This window comes from Eptatretus burgeri, chromosome 4 (genome assembly GCF_056783735.1).
Source record: "Eptatretus burgeri isolate ZD-2024b chromosome 4, Ebu_testis_v1, whole genome shotgun sequence".
Taxonomy (NCBI): Eukaryota; Metazoa; Chordata; class Myxini; order Myxiniformes; family Myxinidae; genus Eptatretus; species Eptatretus burgeri.
Window position 1 is genome coordinate 22,397,231 of NC_140964.1, and position 18,287 is coordinate 22,415,517.

The 18,287-nt window shown below is 38.6% G+C and overlaps 1 protein-coding gene across 5 annotated transcripts in view; it reads right to left on the minus strand.

The window, feature by feature from the left end:
• PIGN (phosphatidylinositol glycan anchor biosynthesis class N) overlaps positions 1-18,287 on the minus strand; it is a 138,475-nt gene that overhangs the window by 15,943 nt on the left and 104,245 nt on the right. For all 5 annotated transcript variants that reach the window (XM_085877149.1, XM_085877150.1, XM_085877151.1 and 2 more), the window contains 4 exons: positions 8,642-8,741; positions 4,240-4,332; positions 3,546-3,637; positions 3,279-3,393 (listed from right to left, as the gene is read on the minus strand). In XM_085877149.1, coding sequence (XP_085733275.1) covers positions 3,279-3,393; positions 3,546-3,637; positions 4,240-4,332; positions 8,642-8,741 — 400 coding nt within the window. The remainder of the gene's footprint in view (positions 1-3,278; positions 3,394-3,545; positions 3,638-4,239; positions 4,333-8,641; positions 8,742-18,287) is intronic.

The following is an 18,287-nucleotide window of genomic DNA, read 5'->3' on the forward strand; positions in this document are numbered from 1 at the left end:
GTTTGGACATGTGCACAGGAGGGAAACGGAGTATATCGGGAGAAGGATGTTGAAGATGGAGCCGCCAGGCAGGAGGAGAAGAGGGAAGCCAAAGAAGAGGTTCATGGATGCAGTGAGGGCGGACATGCGGGTGGTTGGAGTGTCAATGGAAGATGTGGAGGATAGAGCGAAATGGAGACAGTTGGTCCGCTGTGGCGACCCCTAACGGGAGCAAGCCGAAAGAGGAAGAAGAAGAAGATATATATATATATATATATATATATACATATATGTATATATACATATATATATATATATATATACATATATATATACATATATATATATATATACATATATATATATACACCGTATATATATACATATATATATATATATATATATATATATATATATATATATATATATATATATATATATATATATATATATATATATATATATATATATATATATATATATATATATATATATATACATATATATATATATATATACATATATATATATATATATATATATATATATATATATATATATATATATATATATATATACATATATATATATATATACATATATATATATATATATATATATATATATATATATATATATATATATATATATATATATATATATATATATATATATATATATATATATATATATATATATATATATATATATATATATATATATATACATATATACATATATATATATATATATATATATACATATATATATATATATATATATATATATATATATATATATATATATATATATATATATATATATATATATATATATATATATATATATATATACATATATATATATATATATATATATATATATATATATATATATATATATATATACATATATATATATATATATATATATATATATATATATATATATATACATATATACATATATATATATATATATACATATATATATATACATATATATATATACATATATATATATATACATATATATATATATACATATATATATATATACATATACACATATATATATATATATATATATATATATATATATATATACATATATACATATATATATATATATATATATATATATATATATATATATATATATATATATATATATATATATATATATATATATATATATATATATATATATATATATATATATATATATATATATATATATATATATATATATATATATATATATATATATATATATATATATATATATATATATATATATATATATATATATATATATATATATATATATATATATATATATATATATATATATATATATATATATATATATATATATATATATATATATATATATATATATATATATATATATATATATATATATATATATATATATATATATATATATATATATATATATATATATATATATATATATATATATATATATATATATATATATATATATATATATATATATACATACATATATATATATATATATATATATATACATACATATATATATATATATATATACATACATATATATATATATATATTTACATACATATATATATATATATACATACATATATATATATATATATATATATATATATATATATATATACATACATATATATATATATATATATATATATATATATATATATATATACCGTATATATACATACATATATATATATATATATATATATATATATATATACCGTATATATACATATATATATATATATATATATATATATATATATATTTAAAGAAGATAACAGTCACCAGTAATGGGTGTGGAGGTTGCTTGTAAAGGTGGGGCTGGGTGGAGTTGTGAGTGGTGCAGATCATGGGACAGCCCAACTGCTCTCTCGATATCAACCGCTCGTTCTCCGGCATTCAAAACACTTAAAAACCTACAATTTAATTTCAAAACTAATTCCTTTTCTTGATTTTTTTTTATTACTACCAGACTCACTCCCATCACTTTTTGAGCATTTTTGACTCATCTCATAAGGGATTGAATCACGCTTCGAACAAGTGCATCAAAACGACGTGATACAACGGTTCAGCATCGACATACGCCTCTACGTCTATGTGACACAAAGTAGTTCGCTGTGGCCCTCTGTCAAATGACATAATGTGAACGTGACTACGTTAAAAGGATATACAAGTAGTCCACAAAAAAAATGGAAACATCAAAGTAAAGTCACTTTGTAGGGCATTGTGCCACCACGTGTGGCCAGGGCAGCCTGGATGCACCGTGGCATAGAGTCCACCAGCGTCTGGAATTCTACAGGAGGGATGCGACACCATTCTTCCACGAGAAAGTCAACACCTGTTTGATGGAGGTGGAAAACACTGTCTCAGGCGTCATTCCAGAATATCCCATAAATGCTCAATTGGTTTCAGATCTGGTGAGTGAGAAGGACATGACATATGGATAACATCAGTGTCAAGCTCAACAAACCATTGGGCGACCAGTCGTGCCCTGTGAATGGGGGAATTGGGGAGGGGGGGTCTCCTCTTGCAGCCATGCTAGCCATAATTATAAGCGCCTGTATAGCATCTACACAGCATTTTTATAAATGACCCTAAGCATGTTGGGATGTTATTTGCATTATTAACACGTGGGCCACACCTGTGTGGAAGCTGTTGCTAGGTGTCTATCATTTTCCCAGGTGTTTCCATTCTTTGTCCATGACCTGTATGTTCCCTGTTGTATCAGCGACGTTATAACAAAACATCATTAACCGAATCAACGTTAAGTGAGCAATTACTGTACTCAGAAACGGCAAGGCACAGGATGAAGTTTCGAAAAAAGGAACAGAAAATGAGGTTTTCATTGTAAAAAAATTAACAACTTAAAAGATGGCTAAAAATAATAATGTGAGAAGTGTGTACGCGGAAACAAATAAATGAATGAATATATTAGGAGAATAAGCAAATAAAAACAAGTACAACAAATACGAAAGAAGTGTAAGGATCAGGGTTATCCTTCCGACATCACCAATGGATACAACTCGTCGATGAATACAACAGCTATCTTAATTATCCAGGTAGAAACAAAGGTGAAATCAGGAAAATGTTTATCAATCATCATGACGTGCATAAAAGGTTACAATGGATGAAGCCCCTGAAAATACAAACAAACAATGGTGCCATATTCATGTACCCTTGCAATTGAGGGAGTTAAAGATGTTCACTCCAAAATCTTAGCTGCTCAAAAGGATGCGACGGTACCTGAGCAGCATATAAAGCATACGGTGGTGGAGGAAGGTACAGACTGGTTGATGATCTCTGCAGGACTTTCAAAGCACAAGAGCTAAGGAGCAGTGTTAATCCCGCTGCCAACACCCTGAATCGCAAACAGCACAGAACCGGTTATATCTCCTTCTCTTGTGCACTCATCATGCACAATCAGCCACAAAAAATGAACTCCTTGATAAGTATGCTATTGAAAGAAATATCAGGCGATGAGCGGATGTCCCGGTGTAATCCCAGACGCACACCAGTGAAATGTTGGCAACGCGTCCAACCGTGGGCAGCAAGGGAAAGATTGAGAGGAACAGGCAGCTTGCAGACCATGTCAACGAGATGATCTGTAGACAAGGCCACAAACAGGAATTCCACAAAACGATGCCTTCATTGGGCAACAAGCATCATAAAATTATAATATCTGTGATCACGTGCAAATAAAACTTATACCATACATACGGCAATCTAGCAGGGGATATCCGTCGCTGTCCGGGAGGGGGAGGGGGGAGGGGGGAATAACCGACACTGCCTGCCTGGGTGAGCTTTTTTGGTGGCCTCAAAATGGACGTCAAGGCCAATGTGTGTTAGCTTAAAACTTTGCATAGATTCTATGGTACCGACACCCAAAATTTGGGGTCTCCAAGTGCTCCGGTTCAGCTCTGAAAGAATAACGTACGAACAAACACACATACACTTGAAAATACTTATAAAATGTACAGTTGGTAATTGTTGCATTCATCCATGGAGAAAAAAAAAAAGGTTTACTTTATCACTGGCAAGAAGTCATTTTACATTCCTGGGAGAGGCCCTCCTGCCATAAATAATGAAACAACTACATTTAAACTCATTTTGATACAAAGTGATTTTGCCTTAATTGATGATGCAATTCACGGCTAATCGAGGAGCAACCAAAAACACAAGATGAATACAGATCAGCAGGATGTACCTTCTGATTGTAGCAAATCTGTGAGGTGTAGGGCCAGGCAGCCAGAGCCAGAAGGCCTGCGGACAAGGTTTCACGGTGGAAAAAGGACAGCACCTGCGCAATGTAACGGACCGGTTATGTCACAATTTATGAGCACCGTTTCCTATCAACACCATTACTGTTCAATTAGCTAATAACCACACTTCAGTATTGACGTTTGACACCCTGGATTTCTGTGATAATTTATGAAGACGCTGTTGGATCCAACACGATCACAACACGTTCTTGCGATCTGGACGAGACGTCAAAATTTGGAACCAACCGCATGGAATAACTTTCAATTTTCTGCAAGCTTTCCACAATCTCAATCTATCTTGCTTTCACACCACAACCAATCGATAACAAATTACAAAATGCAGCGTACCTCATCACCTTCTGTTTGATGGTTACATCAACACAGTCACAGGCATTTTAGCATGCCATCAAATTTTATGCGGCATTTTATTGCACTCACGTAAGATTGCATAAAAAGTTAAAATAGATGATCACTTTGGCAGAGAATTGTGGTTTATGTAATGTCGATGCAGAACACTTTTGTTCCGAAACCTTTTCATAATTTTTTAAAAAACTTTTTGAACCCTGAGCTCCTTGGACTTTCAGCTCCCCCACCCTGGACTCCCTGGAGAAAAATAACTGAAAAGTTGAAATTTGTTTTATTTTTGTTTTCTCCCTGTAAAAAATGTTTTTCTAGCCCTGTAATTACAAATAAATGATATTTTGATTCAAAGACTGTCTTGCTTTCATATTTTTGGAGTTTATCACCAATACTCCACTTTGTGGTGCCAGTCAAACCAGCAGTTATTGCCTGTCTTTCCGATACATAGGAATTCTTCACAGTACCTTGATCAGTGTATAGTCTTGCAACGTTTTGGTAAATCCTTATACTTTGCCCGAGAGTTCCTTTGCTAAGCTATAAGATACTTCTCTCTCCACAAAACACAATGATTATTGGTAGTCGCATGTGGGGTCTTTTCTACATCATGGTGAGCATCCTGTTTCAGTCATCGCTCGTCATGAAACTCTGCTGAGTGTTGATTACCAAATGCTGTTCCAGTAGATTGAATACCTCCTATAAGTTCCTGACACAGTTTCTCAATAAACAAATGCAAAGTGACTACTCTTTTGTTTGATGGAGCATGGGGCTTTATGAAACCCTTCAGTACATATGCATTGAACACAGCCCACATGAAGAATAATATTACCAAGCGTCTGGGCCATTTATAGTGGTGTTGTCACTTCTGCAATCCAGGATTTTGGTTATTTTTGTCTGTCCCCACCCCCACCCCCCCCCCACTCTTGAAATCTTTCTTTTTTCAGAACCATCATAATAGCTGAACATGTTCAGGAGGGGAAGAGACATAGATTGACGTGAGAAAATATATGGGCTGCTTATATATCCTGCCAAACTATCACAGCAACAGTCCTATTGAATAGATTTTCCCACTTTCCTTCATGCATTTCATTGTTTCTCCTGAAAATAGTCTTGGAACATCCTCTTCTGTTGGACATAGTAGTTCCACACATCCTTATCCCTTGTTTTATGATCAATCACTCAACCAGCTGAACTGAGGTGTTGGATCTGTCGGTGCACAGGGAATAATTTTGTCCTGAGAATTTGTCAGTCATTCAGACAACCAAGTTCCCTGTAACCCCAAGGTTATCGATAGCTTCGCCATCATCTCTCCTCCCAGTGTAAACTTCAACATTGCAAATATACCCATTTTTACTTCTACATCATAGAAAAGTCTCAATTCCTCAAGGGATCAGCTTGTCCTTTCTGTGCTGTTTGAACAACAGTTTGTTTTTAGTGGGGATCATTCCCTAATCAAGTGAAAGTTAACAATCTGGAATAAAGTAATGCTTGAATGTCTCAATCAAATAATTTAACACTGGGTGGGTCTTGTATATTTCATCAGTCTTGTTTAGCTGGGGATCATCTTCATTTATACAATGTAGAAGAGACCAGATTGCAAGGAATCAGTCTCCTGTCATGACCTTTGGAAAACCAGGTGTGTAAGTAAGTGCAGCACCCTTAGACCGCCAGTACTGCTCATACCTATCTTTATGTATCAACATTTCCACGGTGACGCGAAGCCCCCAAAATACCTTCAACTCTGCCAAAGTAAGAGGCTTTTGTTGGAAAGATATTGCTGCATAATTGTTTGGTTTGGCTGCAATCAGCTTGGCAACTAGTCTCTGTGAGAAGTAAATCCAAAAGGAACAAGCCAACATCATCCCAGAACAAGCCAAAATAGTCAAGTGCAGTACTTTCCACATTTATTGTATTTGGTAAATATTTAGGTCCGAGGTGCTCATTAGGTGTAAACTGGTGTTCATTGAACCCTGCAGTGACTCTTGTCCATCCTGGGGGAAGTCAGGCCTTGGCCTATCCCCACCGTGTCCTCTGCCACGACCATTCCCTTGACCTCGACCGTGCCCCCTACCAACACCTCTGGGAACTCCCCAGGCATTGTCGTCAGTACTGTCAGTTTCATTTCCCCCCTTTTGAAAAGTCATTCTCCGACTCAAAATCATCCTCATTACCATAATCATCATCATCATCATCTATACATTCCTCATTTGAGCTCAACACCTCATCAACTGACATCCCATTTCGACTCATTTTGGAATGATTTTTTAGTGAGAAACCTTCAAAAACTTTCGTGAATCTCATGCTACTACTTCCGCAGATCATGCACTTTGGCGTGTACACAAGGATGGGCCTGACTGGTGTGTGTAACAAAGAGTGTGCACAGCAAAAACCTCCCTCGGACTTCCTGAGCTGTTCAAGGCAACGCAGACTGAAGATCAGGTGCAATATAACGGAGCCACAAATTGCTCAGGAATTTGCTCGTGATGTTTGTAAACAAGAGCATCTGGCGGCCGGTTACCGACCGGCCACCCGGATTTATGGAAGTTTAATTAGCGGCCGATAAACCGGCCGCTCGTTAATGATGTACCATTGTCTTATTTTCATCTTTGCCGTTACTGGTCTACAAGGCAATGCTTTGATGAGCACGATGTACAAAAACAATGCCACATGGTTCATCAGTACATCTTGTAAGATCAGATCAGATCAGATCATGTACTGTGCTCAATGCAGAATGCCAGTTCTGCCGAAGCAGTTTCTTTGGCTGGGGTTGCAATCCTGGATGTGCCGTCACTCTGACACAGGAAGTCAGGGCAAGAATTTGGAATTTAGCCAGGGTGCCGGCGAAAGCTCACCTACTCTTCGTGAAAGACACCGTGAGATTTTTAATGCCAACCAACTTATGCCGGTAAACAGGACATCTAGTTTAACGTCCATCTGAGGGACGGCACACACCCAGATGAATAATCATGCCTGTGAAACACCGGGAGGACAGTTTATCGCTGGGTCGGGATTCAAACCTAGGCTAGACTGCTTGGAGGTGAGTGTGCATATACGCCTACATCTTATAACCAAACAAAGTTACCCTGAAGTCTTTCTGTATTCTTTTTCTGAATCAACTGCAGAAATAAGGTTAATTTTTACTTCGATGCATATTTATATCCAGCGTTTGAAGCTGTGAGATCTACAGGATCAGATCAGAGGTAGCACACCAGCCTCTGTTGTTTCATCGGTTTGTGATTCCTCACAGAATATGATGCAACTACAAATTGCCGTCGTCCTGGTTCTTCAAAGGCAAGATGTTGCTCTACTCGCGTACGCAATTTTACAGTGGGGTCTCTTCCCAATGTATTTTTGTTTTTGCCCAAGAAGCTGCTTTGGCATCAATTGCTTTCCACATGTATGGACAGTAAACAGTCAAATTTGTGAATCAGCCAAAATCGAAATCCAATCATTCTGAAGTTCAACTAAAATGCCCGGAACTTCAAAATTTTCCCAAAGTTCAAACCCAGGAGCTTCTGCACAAAACTCCTTCAACCCACATTGGTTTCATCGCACAAGAGAGAAATCCATGAAACGATGCACTCCCTCAATCAATGACCGAGGCATGTTACTATTTCTCAACAGTGACCACGACAGGTTTTACGGGCCATTCTGTTGGTTTGGAATTGAACGCGGTTTCAAAGGGTCGATCATTATGTGCACACCCGTGTAAATGATAGACATCAGACTCCTGTTCAGGATGTTATTGCACACTTTCCATTGGGTCGCCACGTGCATTGGGTCGGTGCTATGTTTGACTTGCCACGCTAATGGCCAAAGAGCTCCAACTTGTACACAAAGTCATGTTTTTTTTTTTACAATATCTCTTTGTGATGCTGTAGTTACAGCTATAGTCAATGATTTATGGGTGGAAATCGGTACAAATGAATTAATTTTTTTTTTAACTAAAAGAGAAAATAATGTGCAGATAGGACAAGCAATGAAACTTACCAGCAGCTCAATTCCCAAGAACAATAGCACAGTCGGTGCAGCAATGCTTCTCCATCGAAATCTCTTTCCCAATTCCAGAAGCTCGTGCCTTTCGGGGAGGCTGAAGGAGCAGGGGTTTGAAAATAAATTCATCAACATTTGAATTATTTTCACAAAGATAAATATGCAAACTCAACATATAGCCAATAAAAGCTGTGCAGGATAATGCTCATCACCTAATCTGTACGTATGTTCATACAAACAAAGAGACAGGGTCATATCCCACGTCCTGTGCCTATTGCATCATCATTCTCATCTGCCATTACTTTCCGGTGGAGGTTAAGGATCCCACGGTACCTTTCATAATGAGTAACTGATGGTCACCTGCACCCTAACCAATTTTCCAAACACCTGACCTGATGTGCAGGGGCACTGCATCCAGCAGCAAAGCCACATTCCTCCATAGCTCTATTTTGAGTGTGATCCACTGCAGATATTGAACAGAGAAATATTAATTGGCTTTGGCCCAAATGACATTTCATATTATATTAAGTATCTACAATGGTGCGCAAATACCAGACTCGGTGTTGTAATGGTTAGAGCGTCCGCTCGAACCTGGGAGGTCGGTGGTTCAAACCTCAGCCGAATCGTACTGAAGATTTTTAAAATGGTACGTGCTGCTTCCTTGCTTATCGTTCAGCATTTAAAAGGACAGAGCATGGACAATTCCGATCGGTTGGTATCCATGGGGAGGAGGAAATGCCCAACTTAGTGCAGTGAGAAAAGTGGCGCCATTGTTATGATGTCACTGGTACCCAGAGTTCCCCGATAAGTGACGTCACTTCCCCCAAGCTCAGTGGGTGCGTTAAGTGTCTGTCTCGTCCGTGTGTGTGTGTGTGTGTGTGTGTGTGTGTGTGTGTGTGTGTGTGTGTGTGTGTGTGGAAAGGGGGGGGGGAGCTCTTTTACAAGCCTGAGACCTTGTATTAAAAAAAAAAATACAAATTAAGTATTAATGATAAACGTTGGAGTCACTGCACTTATACAAGAAAAGAAGACTTAATCATACCCAAACAAAGCGGTAGAAACTCAAAAATTACTTTCGCCATTTATTTTCGAGGTAGGGAAGGCCAACTTATTTTTCGAGAATGACTTACGACTCACGGAGGAGCTTTTAACATAGATTCCTTGTTGGGCAAAAACATTCGGAGGAAATAGTGTCATTTCATATGACATAAAAGGACATTAGGAATGAAACAATGGGTAAATGAACACTTCATGATAATTGAACCTCGTATTCCAGCATCCTGATCTCACATGGAAATGCGAAACAGGCCAATTGCAAACAGTTTCCTACCTTTGTAGTTGAGCAGAGTTCATTGCACTACAATCAAAATGAATACGATGGTCATGTTATAATGTCGACAACTGTAGTTTCACTGCTATAGTTAGACACGGTGATGTCGCTATTTCGCTACGCCGTATGTGCGATGCCGTGCCATGCCCAAAAGGTGAAACATTGGTTGCAAAGACCAAAGGGATGCATTATTTTGGAGGGCATTGTTATGTTTACTACCCATGTTTACTACAACAGGCTGTTTGAGAATATATTGTGTTGAAGATGGTGGAACGGAGTCTTCATAAAGGGCATGTCGACTTGTCCTCGAGTCGACAGTTGTTTGTGTGGAATTAAGGAATTGATTGCGGCACACACGGAGCCTTCGATCATAGTAAGCACTTTTGTCAAAACAAGGTTATTTTTAAAGGAACTGGAAATGCAATTATAAATTTATGTTTATTTGACTGAACGACAACACATATTGAAATAATGCATTTCTCCTATTTCCATTGGGGATAATAGGAGAGCCTAGAGGAAGCTGTCGAGTCTGGGTTCATTTCCCACATGACGACAAAACGACACCCTGGTGCTTCACAGACAGAGTACTGCATCAATAAGCAGGCCTTGAGGTTACATTAATTTTGGCACATTACAAGAGAGCATTATGACTGATGGAAATGGGCCTGGGGCGGGGGAAGAAGAGAGTCAGGCGGGGTGATGTTGGCGATGAAAGCAATTCATTACCTCCGCACCGAAGGTCGACGGAGGTTTTGTTATCACCCCTTGTCTGTCTATTTGTTTGTTTGTCTGTGAGCAGGATATTGTTTGGAAGAGCGGTTTATGACAATACAATCATGCTGTCAGAGGACAGTTGCAAAGCTACGTGTATTTCCCTCTTCCAGAAATTTCCACTTGAATTCGTTTTTGACGGCACGATGTGTGTTCGTTTTTAATTAACTGTACCATCAATTCAGGGACATTAATTGGGCACATTTATTTGGGGCAAAGCGTTGGTTTCTGGAGCCAGCATGTAATCGAAAGGCCTGATGAGTGCACCATTCATTCGATAGGTAGCTTTAGCTGGGTGTCCTGTCTCGGCCATCGTATGCCGGCACACTGGCCAAGTTCCAAATTCCTGCCATAACCAACAATACCCTCCAACAAGTGTTCAAAGGCAGAAAGGATCACAAGGCAAGGTTTTCGACAAAATGATGGGTTAAAAAAAAAGTTAAGGCCAACATAGTAATGTACCCGAACTGAGTTCCCGAACTGGAACTCGGTGAGATGCGCTTCTGAGCTGAGTCCAAGTCAAGCCGGGGTTAGCCGACAACCCGGAAGATAACTCGGATATTTCCCTATCGCATGGAATTAAGGAATTGCAATATTTTACAAGTGTGTTCAGTGGAAATGTGCATTAAGATATGAACCAGATCTGTTATTGACTGGTCATGTTGTTTCTCTTTGTGAGTTTCAAAGCAAAATGTTTCCGTAATCGGGCATGGTACCCGTTACCTGTTTAGCGTTAGCCGTGAGATGACCTCACGACATGGCTAAGTATTGATATTGTTTAGATTTGATTAGCTGATGTGAGACACGCTTCATTACAAAAATACATGAAACACAATATCAAGCAGCAGGCCTGCAGAAATAACAAGCAAGTCTTATCTACACTTTCATGCCGTCATCGAGTTGACAGTAATCTCTTTTCGTGATGAACTTTCGTCATGACAGCTGATGTGTATAATGAAGAGACCGATTGTTGTACTTCACAAACATATTACATATGTATCTTTGAGTGTCAATGAGGATGTAAAATGAAGTAAAACACTCAAAAAAGAATGTCATAACAGGTGGTTGTTTTTGTTGTTGTTGTTGGGGTGGCTACAGTTGTTGTTTGTGTGCTCCCTCCATGTACTTTTATAGATGTATTTATATTCCTTCGAGAAATATTACTATATATAATTTTGTGTGCTCCCTCCATGTACTTTTATATATGTATTTATATTCCTTCGAGAAATATTACTATATATAATTTTGTGTGCTCCTTCCATGTCCTTCTAAAGGGTTCCTCCTTTGGTAGAATAATAAATGTTTCCTTTGAACCGCTGCGTGAAGACGCCAATAGCGCTTCTTTTCTTCAAACTTGGAAAGAGGTTTCCCAAACAGGCAACTTTGTGATGAAACAAACAAATTTTTGTTCCAAGTAAATCGATTTAGTTATCACCTTTCTAATGGTACTATTTGTACCAGGCAGCAGAGACCTTTTAGAACCAGCAAGGTCATGGAATCCACCATCACGATTGATATGAAATCCTTCCTTTTCTCCATCAACCTCATCTCAGATTACCAATTTGGTTTCAGACAAGGTCACTCCAACATGGACATGCTGCTTCTACTCACTCAACAATGGATGGAGGCCCTCAACATCAGGCATACGATCAGGGATCTCTCTCTCTCTCTCTCTCTGGACATTTCTCATGCTTTTGATACAGTAGTCTGGCATCCTGTCTTAGTCTCCAACCTCTCTTCCTATGGCATCCAAGGCCAACTTCACACATGGCTTAATGATTTCCTCCACTCTCATAGCCAACGTGTGGCACTCAATGGAATCTTTTCATCTCCTCTCCTTGTGAAGGCTGGAGTGTCCCATGGCAGTGTTCTGAGCCTAGTCCTATTTCTGATCTTCATTAATGATCTCTCCAAATCTCTGGAAAGTCTCCTATATCTATCTGCTGATGAATTCACCCTCTGCACTGACACCCCTCATCCTTCAGACAGGCAGGCAGCAGCCTCTTCTCTCTCTTCAGACCTTGACAAAGATCACAAGATGGCCAAACACTTGACTATGTCTTTCACTCCTGCCAAATATCACACTCTTACTATCCCTCTCCGAAAGGAACGTCTCGCAAACTTCCCCATGCACTTTATTAACAAGCCTCTTGATATGAGTAACTTCAGCCATTCAAACTCCTGGGACTCACTATCAGCCATGATCTTTATTGGGCAAACCACATTTCAAAGTTGGCTCCAAAGCCAGCCGCCAAATGGGCATCCTCCATCATACAAAGCCCTTCCTTGGTACACCGAAACTCCTATCCAACTTCAAGACCTTCATTCACAACTTGATGGAGGACTGCTCCCCACTCTGGGCTGGCTCCGCTTCCTCACACCTTGCTCAGCTTGATGCCATAGATACCAAGTCCTTCAAGATTATATTATTAGAATTTCCCACAATGAAGCTGAGTCTATGGGTCTATCACAAGGCCATCACAGACAGGTTGGTGGTCTCTCTGTCTTTTGCTGCCTCCTTTATAGTATTGCATCCTCTGCTCTTTCTGTGCTTTGTCCCCCCCATGTTTCTGTAGGGTGCACATGGTTCACCACCAATCCCCTTCTCGGAAAACTACTTAAATCCAGTGTCACTGCTCACTCATTTGTTCCTCTTCTCTCCTGCCTGTGGAACCAACTTCACCATTCTCTTCAATCCCCTTCCTCCCCACAGCCATTGTTTGTCCAAGTCAGAGATGGAAAATATGTGATAACAGTGTGTAGCACTTTGTCTTCTCTGTGTTTTCACCCGATATACAACACTACCCATAAGGTTGACAATTGCCAGATTGTGCATAGGGTCATTGTCAGTTTATGGTGAATAAATAATGCACACAAGTATTTTTTCACCAAAGCTTTGTACCTTGTTGGCAAGGATGTTAAATTCCTCAAATAATGGGATAAAATGATTCACCAGTGATAACTATAATGGCCACAATGAACTTTCAAATGTGATAGAAATAAGCGCCCAAAGCCACTCAAAATGAAGTTTTTTTTTTTCAATCATACAGCATAGTTTTACATTTAATTATATAAAACACATTATGCATCCAAATAGCATCATTCAAAAATAATTTGTTCCAGGAGCCCTTTCCCAATATTTTGAAACCATTTGCAATCTTATCTGACATATGGTGACAAGTATGTGCCCCGTTTTATACACTGACCCTCAAATTACGACTCTCGGCAATTTTGCGACTGAAATTGGAATGTGATGCTCTTGGCAATATTGATTCAAAATTATTAAAAGTTTGGTGACCCAATGACTCTTTGGACTAGTTCGTTTCTAATTGGTAAATAAAGGTGGTAATTTCAATCTTAATATGATGCTAACATTGGTACTGTGACCAGAATATTTCCAGAAAATGACTATCTATTTGTGTATATCCACACTATGTGGAAATAACTCACACTTATTATTTTCTTAATTTGTGCCAGTTGACATAAAATCATTCCTTTTCTCCAACAAACATATCTCAGATTATCAATTCGGATTCAGACCTCGTCACTCTACCTTGGACATGGTGCTTCCACTCTCCCAACAATGGATGGAGGCCCTCAATATCAGACATGAGATTAGGGCCGTCTCTGGCCATAACTCAAGCTTTTGATCCAGTCTGGCATCTTGCCTATGGAATCCAAGGCATCCAAGGCCAACTCCACTCTTGGATTACTGAGTTCCTCCACTCTCATAAACAACATGTTGCTCTCAATGGAACCCTTTCATCTCCGCTCCCTGTTCAGGGTGGAGTACTCCAAGGCAGTGCTCTAGGCCCCACATTATTCCTCATCTTCATTAATTATCTCACTGACTCTGGAAAATCCTCGATCTCCTTGCTGATGACTCCACTCTCTGCTGTGACATATCTCATCCTTCTGACAGACAGGCAGCAGCCTCTTCCCTCTCCTCAGACCCTGACAAAAAAAATCACAAACTGGTCAAACACAATTTTGCTAATGTATCCATATTGTCTACGCTTCGCATTCTCCCTTACCCCTCATCATTACCTGCATCCCTTGTTTGTCTGGCTCTGTCTATGTTCTCCCTCCACCCTGCTGTTGGTGTTTTCCCTTTCTCCTGCTACTCCCTGTGTTATGTTGTGTCTTGATTTGTTCTGTCATGGCTCTTCCATGAGCCTAGAGCCCTAGACCATGGAAAAAAATTAATAATAATAATAATAAAAATATAATAATTATAATTAAAAAAACAAAACAACAATGCCCCACCATTTGCGGCATTTTTTAGGAACATATCCCCCGCGAATGTTGGGGTCCAGCATCACTTATATCTCTTCATACAGTGATACAGTATATCTGCTCAAAACAATACATGAATAGACCCAAGTTAAGGTGTGCAAGTCACAGAAGTTCTTGTGAACTCAAAGTATAAATCGTACATCCTGAGACTCTGAGAGGCAATGAAAACACACACCAAATTAAAATTGATATTTATTTGATAGCATGTGAAAAAGGATCAATGTCGGCAATCACATGAGATTTGTCAGAAAGGGTCCTTCCGAATCTGCACAGAGATGGGAAAAATCGGGATGTGCACGTGATGCCATAAAAACGTCAAATTATGCAGGGGTTTGTACAGTCAATATTGAGTGTGACCACCTTGGGTGGAAATGTATGCCTGAAGTGTACGGGACATGGATAAACACGGGCGGCGGATCAAAGCTTGTGGTGTTGCTGTCCAATGGAATTGTACGGCTGCAGTAAGCTCTGCAATATTGCTTGAAGGGTTCATTTGACGATTGCTCCTCAAACCATAACACCGCCACCTTTAAAACGGTCTCTCTCAGTAATGCAGCACTGAGCAAAATGGTGCACTTGCCGATGGTAGATGCGAAGATGTCCATCTGGAAAACTGACGTTGAACCTCGATTCATCGGAGAAGACGATGCTTGCCCACCATCTCCCACATAATTTACCACCAGTTGCTGCCAATCATTGTTGTGCAAGTCGGTGTTGATGTGTCAACATTTGTCCACGGTAAGGTCGACAACACTGTAAGCCCCTTGCATCAAGACAAAGTTGTATGGTTCGGTCACTGATGAGTCGTCCCCTCGTTCCAATGGTAGTTCTGGCCGTTTCTCCTGTTGTCCAGAAGCGGTTGTGGAGGTGACTGACGGTGATGTATCAGTCTTTTCTTGTTTACGTCACACGCTGTGCACCAGGACGAGGACGGTCGCTCACCCTTCCTGTGGGGCTCTGTATCGGTTCTGTAACTTATAAACTGTCGACTGGTGGACATGAAAGTGTCGAGCAACCTTTCTTAACCGATTCCATTATTCAGCATACTGATGGTTTGATTCCTCTATCATTCGTTAGATGTGGCATTGTAATTGACGGCCTCACAACTAAGGAAACCTGAGCTTTTATAGGGCATGGATACACATGTTTCATGTGCAGCATGAGTAGGGTAAGAATACTGATTCTGGCTCACTTTTCCCCATGTAAATGAATGGGGGATTTTCAGCGATTCATATTTTTTTTCCCTAAAAATAAATCCCCTTTTTATCCCAAGGTATATTTATTTGTCTCCCCTTTTAACCTGGAGGTTGAACCTCATTGAATTGAACACCTGGGGGTTGAACAGCTCACTCATTGAACCTATAAAGATTTGTTCATTCTCAAATTCCTTCAATAGTTTAATTTTCTTTGCACAATAATCCCCATCTAAAATATTGACAAACAAAACATTTGAATCTTTATATTTTTGAAGATACCCCATTTGTGCCATTACGAAATGATAAACTTCTCTTAATGCTCTTGTTTGACCACCTCCTGAGCCACAGGTTATTTTTTGTTAAGCCCCGCCCACTTTTGCTAAGCCCCGCCCACTTTTGCTAAGCTCCGCCCACTTTTCATAAGGTATTTTTCTAACCCACGCCCACTTTTGCTAAGCTCCGCCCACTTTTCATGAGGTATTTTTTCTAAGCCACGCCCACTTTTCCTAAGCCCCGCCCACTTTTGCTAAGCTCCGCCCACTTTTCATAAGGTATTTTTTCTAAGCCACGCCCACTTTTCCTAAGCTCCGCCTACTTTTGCTAAGCCCCGCCCACTCTTACATCATTTCCAGTTCATCTCTGACTCACAAAGAAATCACTAGAAAATTACAGGATGTTATGGTTTTGAAAAATTTCCCAATGAAGGCTTGCCTAGGCTTGCCCAGGGAATTTCCAAAGGAAACCACACCCACCAGTCTTTCTCTATAAAAGCTTCAAACCCAGGCTCCATTTTAAACATTTGTTTTTGCTGGCAATGGTGTTTTGTGTGCTTGTCTCGAACTCTCTGTCTTCTATGGAACTAAACCTTCAAGTTGATGAACTGGATTCAAACCTCTTATCTATTGAGGTAAGATTTTTTATTTTCCTATTTTCAAACTTTGATTGAAGCATACTCATTTAATAATTAAATAACTTAATTAATACATTATTATTTTCTCTCACAGGAAATTGTGTCTGAAATACGAAATGAAAATACTGCTTTTGCTACAACTTGGGGCGAAATTGTTGGCTTGGTTGAAGACCTTATGAGCGACCAAGACCCACAGAACGAGTTCGTCCTTGATGACCCAACCAAAGAGTTATACCTTGGAGACCAGCAAAATCCTGAAAAAGAGTTTTACAGCAATAGTACTCATTGTGAGTTATCAAGACAATACCCACTGAACAAGTTATACCTTGATGAGCCAGAATACAAGTTTTACCTTGGAGACTCACAAATTTTGAAAAAATCAGTAAATGAGTTCTGCCTTGATGGTTTAAATAACTACCTTAGAGACTCAGGAAAAGGGTTCTGCCAAGATGGTTCTAAATATGGGGCCTACCTTGGAGACTCACAAATTTTGAAAAAATCAGTAAATGAGTTCTGCCTTGATGGTTTAAATAACTACCTTGGAGACTCAGGAAAAGGGTTCTGCCAAGATGGTTCTAAATATGGGGCCTACCTTGGAGACTCACAAATTTTGAAAAAATCAGTAAATGAGTTCTGCCTTGATGGTTTAAATAACTACCTTGGAGACTCAGGAAAAGGGTTCTGCCAAGATGGTTCTAAATATGGGGCCTACCTTGGAGACTCACAAATTTTGAAAAAATCAGTAAATGAGTTCTGCCTTGATGGTTTAAATAACTACCTTGGAGACTCAGGAAAAGGGTTCTGCCAAGATGGTTCTAAATATGGGGCCTACCTTGGAGACTCACAAATTTTGAAAAAATCAGTAAATGAGTTATCCTTAAGAGACTTTGTAAGTTGGTTTTACTTTGAATACTTGAAATGTGGGTTCTGGATTGATAACTCACAATGTGATACATATCTTGGAAACTCAACGGGAATGTGGTTATACCTTGAAGACTTGGAAAGTTGGGTTTATGTTGGACACTTGAAACTTTTTTGGGGGCTTTTATTTATTTATTTATTTATTTATTATTATTATTATTTTATTTATTTATATTTTGGAGACTTTTGGAGTTGCTATCACTCTTTGGGATCTAAACC